Source organism: Thunnus albacares, chromosome 8 (assembly GCF_914725855.1).
Source record: "Thunnus albacares chromosome 8, fThuAlb1.1, whole genome shotgun sequence".
NCBI lineage: Eukaryota > Metazoa > Chordata > Actinopteri > Scombriformes > Scombridae > Thunnus > Thunnus albacares.
Genome location: NC_058113.1, coordinates 21721599 through 21737086, shown reverse-complemented (window position 1 = coordinate 21737086; position 15488 = coordinate 21721599). Strand labels below are relative to the sequence as shown.

At 42.6% G+C, this 15488-nt stretch overlaps 1 protein-coding gene across 3 annotated transcripts in view; it reads right to left on the bottom strand.

The window, feature by feature from the left end:
• Nucleotides 1–15488, bottom strand: part of si:ch73-22o12.1 (nectin-2) — a 78502-nt gene that overhangs the window by 42888 nt on the left and 20126 nt on the right. For all 3 annotated transcript variants that reach the window (XM_044360149.1, XM_044360150.1, XM_044360151.1), the window contains exons 2-6: nt 6021–6130; nt 4876–5125; nt 1646–1939; nt 1230–1347; nt 410–558 (exon numbers count right to left, since the gene is read on the bottom strand). In XM_044360149.1, the coding sequence (XP_044216084.1) occupies nt 410–558; nt 1230–1347; nt 1646–1939; nt 4876–5125; nt 6021–6130 (921 nt within the window). The remainder of the gene's footprint in view (nt 1–409; nt 559–1229; nt 1348–1645; nt 1940–4875; nt 5126–6020; nt 6131–15488) is intronic.

Here is a 15488-nt window from a genome sequence, read left to right as displayed (position 1 = left end):
GAAATGTTTTCATATACAAGCCGGGGGAAGGTTTAGATGATGAACAGGACCCAAGTGAGCCCCAAGCGTGTTTTTCATTTCATCTCTGAAATGTTCACCGCTTTACTGACACATTTACATTTAGTGTACAATTCATCGGTGTGTTGGGACATTTGCAACTTAGTATTGGTTTTAACCTACTTAGAGCAGCAGATGTGTGTGTATGTGTGGATTTGTGATGACAGGAACAATTCTCATGCTAATTTACCACATTATGCAAAAGTGCACAAAAAGGACACTTCTGCGTGACTGTCACTACATGTTGTACTCCAAGCAGGTTAAAGGATATTTAAAACAACTTAAATGTCATCTGAGCTACATGCTGTGTATTATATTTTTTTCATGTGCATGTTTGTGTCCTTCAACTTACCCCTGACAATGGCTGTGATCTGGTCCCTGCCAATCCCTATGCGGTTCTTGACCTCACAGACAAAAGTGACGTTGACAGCGTCATCCACCTTCAGTATCTTCAGCTGGTTGTCTTTAATCTGGACCGTGTCTGGCATCTCTCCTGTCATACTGCAGGGACATAAGCACATTGTCATGAGAAAAAAGGAAAGGAAGAAGGCCAAAAAGAGAAGAAAAAAAAAAAACGAGAGTAGGATTGTGGTTTGCTTGACTTTGGGCACAATGAGAGCATTATGACAGATGCACATTTATAGAAATGTGCTGTATTGTGCAACATCATCAAATTCCACTAATCTTGATCGGCAGAGCAAAACCAATCAGCTTCCCCCTTCCTCAAAAGGCAATCCATTATCACACAGTGGAAAATAAGATGGGGACAGGAGAGAAATCAAAACTTCTAGATCCAAAATCTCATCTTTTCCATTTTAAAGTTCCAGACTTTCAGGTTTTTTTTCAAAATTTGTCACAGTTATATTAATAGCTGATAATAAGGAAAAAAGTGATAGAAGGAGTCATATTGTGTTTCTCATTATGCGGGGGTTAAATCTCGAGTCACAGAGTCCATTATGAGAAATTATACGGCTATCTCCATAATCAGAGCACAGGGCTGTAGTGGCAATAATAAAAGCGCTGATTACAGCTCTGTGAGGATTGTGGAACTGGGGTAGGGGTAAAGGAAGGGAAAATAAGAGAAGAAAGAAGGAGAAGAAGAAAGCAAGAGATGTTGGCAAAGAGAGACAGAGTAAGAGTTGACAAGACAAAAAATTTGTTCTGGTACTCACGTCTTCCACTGGACGGAGATTGGAACGGGGTTTCCGGTAGCCTCGCAGATGAGCACCACATTTGTACGACCCACATACCAATTGTTGTCATAACCCGTTATTGTCACCTTAGGGGCGTCTGGAGGAAGGGCAGATAAATAGCATAAAGAAGGAGAAAAAGTAGCGCAGTACATTAAGTTCAATTAATCCCTCATAGGTTTGAAATGGGCAAAATCATGTTAGAGCTTGAACTGCAAAGGAACTCATGAAATAAATGGCATAAAAGGAAGAGAAAAAGTAGCACAGTACATTGAGTTCAACTAATCAGTCATAGGTCTGAAACGGGCAAAATCATATTAGAGCTTGAACAGGAACTCATGAAATAATAAGTGCTGGATTGTGTGTGTGTGTGTGTGTGTGTGTGTGTGGTGTCTTACATTGAACTGCCAGTTTCAATGGGAAGCTCTCTGGTTTGGCCTGGGTTCTGTGTGTCACCACGCAGCTGATGTCTTTCCCATTGTCTGCTGGTGTGGGAACCATGCGGTACTCGCTGCTTACTGTCACGGTGTTGTCTGCTCCCGCCTTAGACACTGTTGTCCCATTGCCATTGGCTGTGGTCACCCAGGAAATCCCGGCAGCGGGGCGGCCATCTACAGACTCACATCGTGCCACAACGACCGGCTTAGTGCCTGCTTCCACTGTTACGATGGAGGCCGAGTTCTGGGGCTTAGCTGATGGTTGGATGGATGGGTGGATTGATTGATGCAAGGATGGACAGTGGAGAGGAAGAGACACAGAGTAGCAGAGAGAAGATTAAAGGATGTAGAGATAAAATGGAAATAAGACAGCTGAGAGAAAAGATAATGCGTACCATTATTGATAAACAATTTGAGTCACCAGTCAGGCAAAAGCAAATCCAAAAACTCGATCTCCAAACATCCTCTGTCCCTCTCTCTCTCTCTGTCTTTTTTCTCTCCAGAGCCTACATTGATAAACAATTACGAGCGGCAGCGCAAATACACCCCAACCCTATACCATCTTTCACTCTCGCTTCATTTCTTTTAATCTATTCCGTCTCTATTCCCATCACCCATCATTGATAAACAATTTCCCTGACTGGTCAAGTGCATTTCCATACACAAATTCTAAATCACTACATGATCTCTGTCAGCCCCTACCCCCACCCTCACTCCTCATACCTCCTCACTTGCCCTCTCTGATATTAGTGTGAGATCAGAGGAGAGCAGGCAGGACAGGAGCTGACAGCAGGCATGACAAGCAGCCAGATCAATATGCTGCCTGAGGGGAGGCAGGGAGGCATGATGCGTTGGAGAGAGAAGAGAGCGGAGCAGAGGCACTGGTGCTGGGCCAAGGTTAGACCAACGGTTCCACTGCATTAACAAGAACACAATTGATCTGACAATACCACTTATAATAGCAATTAAGCCTAGCTGGACATGCTTTTAACCTGCATGCTACCTTTGGGGGAGGGACGGAGTTAGAGAGATAGACAAAGAGAGGTGGGCGGAGAGTACTTTGTATATAATATATATTATATTTATCACACACATATATACATAAAGGTGGGTGGGTGACTTGAGGGGAATTTAAGGAAAAACGAACATAAAAATCGCACTAGTAACGTGTAGGCATAGACTCAACAAGTCTCTGGATCTAGGTTTTCGACTAAAAAAGCTTATTTCATTGATAAAGGAATTTAAAGACTGTTGGACAATTCTCTTGTGTTACTTTTATGCTTTTAAGGTCTAGGAGACTTTAAGACAAACTACAGATCTGTCTCAGGGTTGGGTTAAGAGCAATTCTTAAAGCTTGGGTTATCATTTAAGGATAGACCCGTACAACTACAACTCAGTGTGGTGCAGAATATTTATTACAGATCCCTTAAGTATCTCAAAGACTACCTTCAGAGAGCTGAGGAATTTGGTGCCCATCAGTCTACAGCTACTAAAATGTTTACTTCTCATTTGTGTTATGTGGTGCCAGAATTTGAAATGAGTAAAAAAAAAAACGCACATCACACCACATCACCACAGTTTAAAAAAGGTCAAACAGTGGCTTATGGGGAACTTGAACATGTAAGCTTATCATTTCGTTGCTGGGTGATAAAACAATGTTGATATGGGATGGCAATAAAATTGATGTTGATAATGATGATAAACTTTGGACATTTTTTACTTTATATGGATAGATCCAACAGCCTATGACACAGCAGAAATAAGACGTCAGTTTCACGTCAAAGTGCACGCCCATTTCCTGCCGCAATGGAAAGCCGATGAAACTATGCTAGTGCTATCATTAGCAGGGTTACATCTATCTATAGTGCCCGTCACATCTAAAGTAACATTAGCTGAAAAATGATAGATATAGCATAATGACTGGATTACAGTTTTGCACTTTTTACACAGATTTCTACCTCCAAAACATTTGAGAGGTGTAAAACCAGTTACATGACTAATATCTTTTAAGTTTATTTTATCTTACAGTTGAGTGTATGAATGTGCTGGGGCCTTTGTGATCCACTTGTTTACTTTTTTGTTTTGTCTTTCTTGGTTGGTTTTTGTTTTGTTTGTCTTTCTTGGTTGTAACTCACCTTTACAAACATTTGTTATATTATGTTATTCTATTTTTTATGTTAATAAACTATTCTAAAGTTTAACTAATGAACCCTCTGTTTTCTTCAGACTTCAGTGATTATCAGGATACTCTAAAAACTGTAGAATTATGCATTAAGTATATATCATGATAAATATTGATATTGATCGATATGGAAAAAATTATCATAGTTAGTTAGTGATCATATTTTTTGCCATATCGCCCAGCTCTAATTTCAACTACAATTATTATGTAATTTTATATAATTTATTTGGACCACAGTGGAAATAGGTCTTGGACTTTACTGCCCCACCCTTGAAATCTTTGTAGTTGTGTGTGATTTAATGTCCTCCCTCTCATTACATAAGATAAACAGTCTTTCAAAAATATATTCCCTCATTTGGTGTTTGGAGAGCGCTGTCAAACACATATAAGGGTAAGGTTACTCCAAGAAAGGGCAGAGACATTGTTCCAGTCTCAAGCTTTCAGTTTTTTGAAACCATTGTCAGGAGCAGGTGGTGGTAATAAATGCCAACACCCAAAAGCTCTCAACTTCTTGTAAGCAACTTCAGTTGTTTCGAAGCTTTTAGGCCACTGCTCTGTTGTGTTGTTCTATCTTACAATCTGCGTAGGCCTGTGACATCATCAGCCTAATTGCTGCAATCAGCTGGCACACCTGGTATTTATTAGTACCCAGTATTTATTTTTGTTTCCCGATACCTTTGCCTGCTCCAGGAAATGGTTTCAAAGTAAAACTAAAAGCTTGAGACTGGAACAATTCCTCTGCTCTTATTTTGAGTGACCTCACTCTTATATAATATATAATATGGTTAAATATTAGTGGATCTCCTGGTTGCTTTTTAACACATCAGTCCTGGTTGCTTTTTAACACAAAAGTCCAAAATCTCCCATGGGTGTTCAGTTGGGTTGAGATCAGGTGACTGCGAAGGCTATGGTATATTATCCCCATTTTTTTCTGTTTTTCATTGTTCTTCCCCTTAATTTGTCACTTGTCTTTATCATACACAGTAAGTAGATTATGTTAGAGACCTACCAAGCATGACCAGGTAGGTGATGCCCTGCTCGTTGCCGCTGGGGTAGGTGGCATACTCGCAGATGTACTTCCCCTCATCAGTCATCCTAACGTCGCTTATCTGGATGGAAGGGCTGGCCAGGTTGGGGGGACTTGGTGTGAAGCTGACCCTGCCCTTCACAGGTGAGTCGGGGTAGTTGGGATCAAAGTTGGGGTGAAACACGGCAATGTTGAGCCTTTCTCCGTCCTTCGGCTCATAGATCCATGTGACCTGCGGTGGAGCCAGGGGACAAGGATGGTGGTTAGGATGCACACAGTGACTGAGAAAAACAACTTGCCTCATTTATCATGGCGTTGATAAGCGACACTGGAGAGCATTTTAAAGCATCCACTTTTTGCTGTAAACTCCACGGGGCCGCGTACAGAGCATCACAATCAAATAACTTGAGCAGGTATGAATATGGATGTGAGCTTTTCAGGAGCCGTACTCTCTCTCTCGCTCTCTCTCAGCTGCTCTTAGCGGAACCAAGCAGAGTTGTGCACTTCCCACTTCATTGAGATGCGACTAAGAAGTGTGCCCATTACCATATTCAATCCCCTAAAGCAAAATGAAGCTTAGTATTGTTTGTTTGGAGTAATAAAACATTAAGCCTAAATGTGATAAAAACCTATTACTAGCCTTAGGATTATTTCTGTGGGCTATGATTTGTTAGATTAAGGTCTAATGTGCTAGATAAACAAGGCACATGGACCTGCATTACCGTTTTATGTTTTGTTTGATTGCAATGAATTGTGCTCGTCCACCTGTGCGACTATGATTCACACACCTGCAGAATCCAGTTGATGCATAATTGACAAATACTTTGCGATACAGGAAAAAAAGCCATATGTTTTAGTCAAATATTAAATTGTGCATTCACGTAATGGCCAATGTCTGTTTGCTTCAATTGTGAAAAACAAATTACAGTCCCAACCAATTTCAACAAATTGTATTGTGTAAACTCAGCACAATAGGCCTGCAATTCCAGGATGAAACAGACATTTTTATTAGAATTTCATACCACAAACCCAGTTTAGAGCTGATATGAGTGTGGTGGTATAAAGAAGCAATCAAATGCTAACAGAGAAAAAGAAAAACAATTGCATCACGACAGTGTGTATCTGACCATTGTGAGCTGAATCCCAGTGGCATCAGTGAAGGCACAGCGCAGGTTGACTGTCTGACCAGGATATGACAACACCTCTGGCTCCACCTTCACCCGCTGACCTGACGCTCCTGAAAGAGAAACAAAGAAAAAGAAAGAGAAACATTAATCTATGTTGTTCCTTTACTTTCCAAACAAGGCGAGGAGACAAAGCAAGGGAGCAGAAGAATAGTATCGGCACAAAGCCTCCTGATGATAAATGAGGACAATGTGGAAGTGTCTGGTACAATAGAGGACAGCATTATATGAACCCAGGCAAGTAGGCCAAGAGTCTAGTATCTCTCCATGACTGTGCATGTGTGGACGAAGTCCCTGAGACAAAAATGGGGATGTATGCTGGAAAAGAGAGGAAAGCCAGTTCTCTCTTTCACATAGGTCATAAATCATCTGGATGGGTTATGCTTTTCTATAGCCTGCCATTTGCTGTGCCGACACATTCCTGTGTAACAGCAAAGAGTCAAAATAAATATGCTTTTCTTGGTGTGTTGATGTCAGTGGGTGTGTGAGAAACAGAAAATGTGAGGGAGCTTTAGAAAGACAATCTGTCCGTGTATATATGTGTGTGTGTGTGTAATCCAGGGCTCTGTGAAAATGTAATTACTTGTATGAGTAAGCGCGCATTAGTGTATGTCAGCAAGATGGCACCTGTTTTAAGTAAGAGTGGATTACCTGCGGATACACAACTTGAAATGTCTGCAGCCAGGGCTGGATGTGCAAAGGTGTGTGTGTGCTTACAAAGTGTTTACCTGCAAGCTACACAATTTCCCCTAAAGACAAACAATTACTTGCGGAACTAGTTCCACCAGTTTGTGCTGAGCTAAAGCTGTTGTGTTGAAACTAATATGATCTGTAGGGCTGATGTAACACACACACACACACAAACACCCACACACATGAAACTCATAGGCTGAAAGATAAGAGGAAAGGGCAGTGCTGTCTTTCTCTTTTGACGAGCAATAAACACCACACCTCTTCTCTGGGGAGATCTGAGATATCAATACAGAGAAAGAGAAGAAAGAGGAATGAGCGAAACACTGAGTGGGAAAGTGGAGGAAAACAAGCCGTTCCTAGAATAACACCAGCTCTCCCAGGACCAGCCCAATTTACAACCACAAAACAACCCCCTTGTAGCCACAGAGGAACCTCTGGGCAACCACTAAGCAGCCCATGGGAGCAGCAGTGAGCCTTATTGGGCCGCTCACTCCTTTCATTCTCCCTTGGACACACATGAACCAGCATGTCTGCGCAAGTAGACACACACACACACAACCATGTGCACACGCATTTCTACACATATGCATTTTGCGACAGCTTTATTGTCAAGCTCTGGGTTTATGATGATCTTTCAACTGTCTGGAGCATTTAGTGAAGCTCAAGCTACAACCCTTTACCTGAAGTGGTCTGAGTAACTACAGATTAGCTCTGGGAATGGGAAATGTACCAAAGGATGCAGCAGAGAAAGAGAAGTGGGCATGATGGGTTATTGAAACCCTTGATTACTTGCCTTGATTGGGGTGTATGGACTGTCAGCCTGACAGGCCAGAGGTCATAACATAGAGTGGTACTGACAATAAGTTACATTTCACTTGTGTGTGCATGTGGAAATTCTCACAAAAACAGATGCACATACACACACATACACAAACGTTGTGTGTCCAAACATAATGTGGAGGCAGAGCCAAGCCGGGCCTGTTGTCTGTCATTCGGAGGCAATAAGGAGAGCCAACACAGGTCAAGTCCTGCCAGAGTTCAGATGAGAAACAGGCTGGCCTTATGAGACTCCATACAGCCCCAGGGAAATGAATATTACACACAAGACATACAAAGACTTGCACGCCCGCATCCTCCTTGATAGTCCCCAAATCCCTAGCCCTGAAGTGTCAGAGACTTGGTCTCATCATTGGCAGACACAGAGAGAAAAAGTCAGCGTGTGCACGTGTGTGCATATACATGGACACATCAGACTTTCGGAAATGCTGAGGCAAGGCGGCATTTGAAATAGTAATTGTCAGTATAAATATTTAGAAAGCATTGGTCATATTAAACAGAAGAGAGAGACAGGAGGCGGAGGGAGACAGGAACTAAGGGAATTGGAAAATAAAAGACGGTTCAAGGGTAAGACAGGAAAGAAAGGAGGAGCGACTGAGAGAGAGAGACAGACGGAGAGACAGAGGGGGTTGGAGGGGAGGAGAGTGAGAACAGAAGACTTGTGTCACTGCTGCTCTACTTTACAGTAGCTTTGCTGCCTTCAGGTGACATACAAGAAACGCCACCAAATGCTCACGAACAAACAAATGCACGCACATGCAGACTGCCCTCTTCAACATCCCCAAGTAATCAGATGTCACTGAGCACTGTCACCTATCATTATGTCTTTAACACCCACATGATGTGCATGCACACACACACATTATGCTGATGGTGCTACGACAGCCCTGCCATATTAACACCGTCCTCTCTGATCCCTTGCCTGGTCACGCTGACATTTACATATTTCCCACCATTCGTCTGTGAAGAGGAAAATGAATCAGGAAGGAAGGAGGAGAGGAAGTGTGCTAGGAGGATGGAAGGATGAAAAGAGGAGACGAGAGACAGCCTGGGAATGCCAAAGTGATGGGAGGATGAGAGCGGGGGCGGGGGGGTGTAAAGAAAGTGGGGATGAAAGGGTGTGAAGAGAAAATGGTGCCAGGAATAGAGAATGAAAGAGGGAGCGAAAAGAGAACATGGTGAGAGAAGAGGAGAGAGGAGGAGGATCTTGAAGGGGAGACAGTGAGAGCTATAAACAAGGTTAATAGGAGACAGCTGAGGGACAAAAGAGAGAGACATGTAGAAGAAAAAAAACAAGGGGAGAGGGAGAGAAGTAGGTGAAAAACGGATCAGGCGAGATGCGGTGGGAGAAACTAAAAATGGAGAGGTGGGAGGTGGTACAGGTAGAGAGAAACAGAGCGAGGAGAAGCAGATGAGGGGAGAAGAGCGAGAGGCGCGGAGCGGTGAGAGGCAGGGTAGACTCCACACCTGACCTTGTGAGAAACATTGTGGCTGTGAATAGAGAGAGAGAGAGAAAAAAAAACAAAAAATGAGTGAAACGGCGTGAATGGGAGAGAGGAAGTGGGCGAGCGAGAAAAAAAAAAAAATACTCAAAACCCTAATTTTCTCTGCAGTCCATTTGAGCCAGCAGTGGCTTATAAAACGAACATACGCTTATCAGCCAGTGTCCGCCTGCCTCGCTGCCTGGCTGGCTGACTCCGACGCCTAATGGCATTCATGTCCTCCGCCTGATCCCCACTATAGTGGAGAAAAGCACAACGTCAGGGGGACAGGGAGAGCAGGCCATCACCTAAAATATCTAATGGCCTTCAGAGCTCACTGACTCTACCATTTCATCAAGCTAGTGGCTATGCACTGTCAGGTGGGTGAGAATGAAGCTTCCCCACTCTCCATGTTCTTGAAGATTGCTTCCTAGCAATCCATTGTGTGTGTGTGTGTGTGTGTTTGTTTGTGTGTGTCTGAGTGGGTTAGAGAGAGCACGAGAGGAAGAAGATGTGGGTGTGTTTTCTTTGGCCTTTCCAGCGCGCCTGCTGTCTCAATAAGCATTCTGGGCTTTCATTATTCTTCCAGGTCTGTGCAAATTTCCATTATTCTCTTGTTGTTGTTATTGTTGTGCCCACCCTCTCCATTCCTGAAGAATAATAGCTTTGATACAGGCAGTATAGAGTACAGGGTGGGGCGACACTATTCTGGCCTGATGGAATCTCTCTCTGCTTGTCTCTCTGTCTCTGCCTACTCTCTCTCTCTCTCTCTCTGACTTTTCCTCCTCAAACATAATCTCTTTCTTACAAGGGAATTAGATTGATTCCTAGTCCACCTTTCAAACTTCATGACTTGGCAAGCTCAGTTTTAAACCCAAGGGTGACACTTGTGATTTAATGAAATGAGTTTTTTTCCTGATACCGCATTTTGGTCAGGCTTCACAATGGAAAGGGTTTTTGAGTATAATCACCTCTGCAGTCTTGGTGGCTTAATGACTACTTGCCATTGACCAAAAACACCACTTGCACTTTACCAGCTCCAATCCTCTGGGCTGTTAGAAATCATTGTTGTGCTCTATTCTTCGTTAATGCATTTCTATTTCAGTGCAGTCGTGTTCAGATCTAGTGTTTAGAAAGGCTTTTTCATGTGACTTATTAATGAAAGCACCTGAAATTGTTTAGCTTTTCATATGGCGGCCTTGTCATCCTGATTTTACAACACAGGCTGTACCTTAGACTGCAGGATGACATCAAATTCCTCACTCATAATAAATGCATGTTGAGTGTCCATGTCATTACCTCACCACTATGTTTAACAGTCACAAGCAGACACTGTGGGTTCAAGGCATCATTGAATTTCCTCCAAACAAGAGCTTGAGTATTGAAAAACGACTATTTATCAAATCGTGTTACTTTTTTGTTGTTTGAGGGCCTGTGTTTTATTCTCAGTGTCTGTTTTTGCTCCGGCCTTGGATACTTATAAATGAAAGCTCCAAAAGCACCAAATACCAACTTTGTAAGGCTCCCAATGTCCCAATTTTGTTTTTTTGAAATATTGGCACAGAGCTGCCAATTCAATTCTGCAATTATTACTGGGGTTGTGGTTTTGTACAGTGCAGTTTGTAAGTATTAGGACAGTGACACATTTTCTGTTGTTTTGGCTCTGTACTCCAGCAAATGGACTTGGAATGAAACAATAACTGAAATTAAAGTGGTGACTTTCAGCTTTCAGGGAGTTTACTTCCATACTGCTCAACTCCAGTGTGGGAATCAGCCCTCTTTATATAGAGGCTGCCAATTTTTGAACAGTGCAGCAGGACGATGATAGGGCTACAATTCTTCATTGTTCACTTAATATAAATGTTAACACACTCAATTTAATAGCCGAAAGTCAGGACCTTACTCTCTAGAGTGATCCTTCTACCAACTAATAATAATGCAGTTTTTGTGACTGATCTACTTGTAATTTGTGCAATTTATGCAACCATAAATCTTCTTGAACTCTGTTAGCTGCTTCGTGCAGTTTTAAAAACTCATAGGCTGTGATAGTATAAAGCGGACACCTGCTGTTTGACATTCTACTTAAAAAGAACTGCCTAAAATGACTCACAGTGTAGCTGCCTTTAAAGCTGTGATTTCAGTGTAATGTTGCTATTATTGAGTCCTAAATCAAAATGGTGACACTGCTGTGGCTGCATGTCATGTCCAAACTGCTGCTGGTCTGTACTAATAGCCGTTATCAGCTGGAGTCTGGAACGGCACCAACCTGAACCTGCTGTCTGCTGCTGCTACCCGACACTGTTGCAGCACTGGTGCCTCTGACCTTCACATACACACATACACACACACACACACACACACAAACCTACAATGAACGTGCATACCCTGCGTGCACACACACATTTATATGTAGATACTTTGGTATGCAGGGAGCAGAGTGGGAATGCAGCTTAGCTTTGACAGGCGAGGCAGTTTGACAAGCCAAGAATAAAACTAGGAAATGAAGACTTGAGATGTGTCTCCTCTTCTCATTGACCTTTCCACTGGACTCTCTATAAGAGGCCAATCGATAGCACATGAGCAAGCTACATTTAGAAGTAGCCATCGTGCATTATGTACTTCTCCAATCGTATTATAATCCATTAATGCTGTAAGTTTTACTGGTGGGAGTCGAAAGCACCTTGGTCCTTCATTTCAAAGACTTCAAGGCTATCGCATAAGAACCACACTCAGAAATAAACACAAATGTTCAATCAACTTGGAAATGTGACAAAGAAAAACAGTGGTAAAAAGAGTTGGGTGTTACAGAGGGGTTGCATGAAGGAGACAGGAAGTAAAAACCAAACCCTGTGATGCAACAGGAGCAGAAGGGAAAAAAAAGGTGCGAGGAGAACGGAGTGCTATATTTCACTTTGTTCACAGTGACATGATGAAATATTTGATAACCAACTCTGAACACAGAAGAGAAGGGAGAATCAGACACACAGGCAGAAATGAGGAAGGGAGGCAGAAATGCATGAAATGTAACAGAAGGGGAGCGAAGGAGAAATAGGGGTTTGGAGGGAGGGACACAGGGAGACATGAACAGGCTTCAAAGTGCCAAGGAGAAATGAACAGCTGGAGGAGAAATCTGCACAGGGAGGTGTGTGTGTGTGTGTGTGTGTGTGTGTGTGTGTGTGTGTGTGTGTGTGTGTTTGATGAGTGTGTGTATACACATGCATCTGTATACTGATGCATATTCCTATTTAGTCGCCTGTTTATAATAAACATGCCCTAGGAAAAGAGTGAATATTATTTGCAAAAATAAGCATTTGCCAATTCAATTAAGTGTATCATCTTAATGAAAAAGACCCAGCAGGGAAGTTTTGAAACCCTTAAAAAACATTTCATACTCTCAAAACTGTATACACTGAAATGCCAAAGCCTCCTGCATCCAAAGCTGGACCATGACCTTAAGTCTTGCTGTGAGACATAGTCTATACAGTATGCATGAGTTTGAGACTAGTAGGAACCTGGCAGAGCACAAGAATTCACAATGGGATCCCACAGCCATTAAACTAGAGGGGCACTGACATGAAATTACATATACAATAGCCTATATACACATCTCTCAGTGAACCTCTCTCACGCTCTCATCCTCTATCTTACATTCTCGGTTATGTACAAACCAAAAACTGAACATTTCTCTGTCGGTCAAACAGGTTTGAAATGAGAATCATGTTTGTCTGAATGAAACTGGAAAAACTGGAGTAATCCATCAAACATACATGGTGGTTTCTTTTGTTTTACAGCAGCGTATCACACCTCGCAACAGGATGAACCTAACAGCCAACAACATACACAACACCCTTAATCATTTAGCATCCGCCAAGCTAAGGGAAAGCCATGCATAAGAGATAAAAATGATTTGCAAAGTAGTCAAAATAATGCGTGTATGGTAAAGGTGAGACAAAATGCATTTCCACACATGTAACTGCTAGGTAAAGCATAACCACATCTAGACAGACAGTCACAGAGACACACACGATCATCCACACACACACTCGGTGGAGAGGCACTCTTCTCCGCTGGGTAAATAATTCATCCCTGGGTAAGAACGAAAGCAGTGTGCTCTCCTCCTCCTCCTCTCATCTCTTCATTATTGATAAACACCAACATCTACACTGTACCTGACCCAGGAGAGTGGGGGAAGCTAGCGAAGGATGTGAGGGAAGGAGAGATGGTCAAAGAGAAAGACAGCAATAAAGAATGAAGAAATACAGCAACTGTATAAAAGTAGCGGTGTATAAAGCATAAAACACACAAAAAAAAAGAAAATGACCAAGGTCATAAGATCCAAGCACAGTTTTATGGTATTGCATGTTTTCATCTGGCGCTGGGTCCATTTAGGGTTAGTACAGTCTCGCCTGTAAATGCAAGTTTATTGTGGACAAAGGACACCACTTTCCTGAGCCAAACAAATAACTGCTGCTTCTATGCTGCCTTGCTACTGCTATTGCTCCAACCCACTGAATAAGTGACTGAATAACTTACTGGCTGGATGGCTGACAGACACCCAGCTCCCCTGCGGCTTCTGGCTCTGCTTTGTTGGGCCCTGCACATCATTCTACCTCCACCGCTCTCGCCTTCTCTCAGCATCGCTCACTTTTTTTTTTTTTTCCTCTGTGCCATAGCCCTGTCCTGTCTTTTCATTTCGGAATAAATCCTTTTTATCCCTCTGGCTCATTCCGCTCTTCCTTGACTACTTTTTTTTTTAGTCAGCTAGTTCTTTTTCCGTCTTACTTCTTCATTCCAGCCCTGTGTGCCATCGCTCCTCATGGTAATTGTACTGGGCATGTTATTTTAGCCCTGCATGTAATATTGGGTTTTATTGCTGGGTGACCATAGTGACAGATCTGCAGCCAGTTTGTGAGCATAAAATCTAAATCTGAGGGTTTGGGAAAACATTTTTCAGACAGGTCTTGGGTCAGTGTTTTGATCTATTCCCCATTATGCATGCTGAGTCTTTGCACCTCTTTACCAGGTCAGGTTTCACACATCACTTTCTGAATGACTCTGGAAGTGTGTGTGTGTGTGTGTGTGTGTGTGTGTGTGTGTGTGTGTGTGTGTGTGCGTGTGTGTGTGTGTGTGTGTGTGTGTGTGTGTGTCCAGAGTCTGGCAGCATCCCACTTTGGAAATAGCCATGAATTAAAGGATAAGGCAAAGTCAGAAGTGCACAGCTAGAAGAAAGTGCCAGGTACTTCTGCAAATGCCCAAGGCGGGGTGTGTGTGTATGTTTGTGTGGGTGTGTGTGAGTGTATCTCTTCATCCATCATGTTGTGTATGTGCATGTGTATACATCCTTCCCTCGCTATGTCAGTTGTTAACATAATGTGATTATGCGTCCTATTTTCGCCTCCCTAACAACACTTGGATGTGAGAGTCTACTGAGGTGTCAGAGAGGATATTTCAGGCTGGGTGTGATCCTTTCCCCGAATTAAAACCGAGCTGCCTGTTAAAGTGAGAGGAATTCCATGACAACCCCGCCTCTGGACCCAAACACAGCTGTGTTTCCTGGTTTTTCCATCGCCAACGTTCACCTTTACTTCTCCTTGGGGGGGCCTTCATTTTCCCAGCTGCTCTTCCCACAGTGTCAGGGCTGCCACTCATCCTGCTACTGACGAGCCCATTGGTCAACAACACTGTCAATATACAGCTCATTCATAGTTGGAGGGGTGAGAGACCAATCCAATTTATGCAGCACATTAAAGGATTAAAATGCAGTACTGTGATATGAGGGAGACTGCTATTAGCACACTCAATCTGTCAGGAGGATCACACAGCATGTTACCAAATCAATACCAGCCATATGGAAGACAGAGGGTCAGGCACCACAAGCAAACAAACAAGGAGGAGCGTACCGATATTATGATAAACTGATGACTGTGTCTGTCTCAGCAGCCAGCAACAACCAGCAACAACCAGCTACATCGATTTACCGATGGCAAGTCTGTGTAGGAGCATCGAAAAGAAGTCTTCAGAGAAAAATTTAAGAGGACAGCCAACTTATGTTCCAAAAAGTGACACCCACATTTGAAAAAGTATGTCTGCTCTTGCAAAACTATTGCTAACATTTGAGCAAACCTTATGACTTGCTGTGATTATGACTCATTTCATTGGAACACTATATTCTTTAAATGTCAGACATATGGATAGCTGATATATTCACCGAAACACAGTGAGGACAGGTGCCAGCTTTGGAATTTGATGTGTTTTACATAAAGACAAATGAAAACCGTAATGAGTTTTGGAAGATGGCAACAATTAGTAAACACCAGGCAGGTAGGATGAGGAAAAACAACAAAAAGATAAGAATTTAAGACAATAGATAACTGAAGCAATTAAAAGCAGAGAGAAAGCA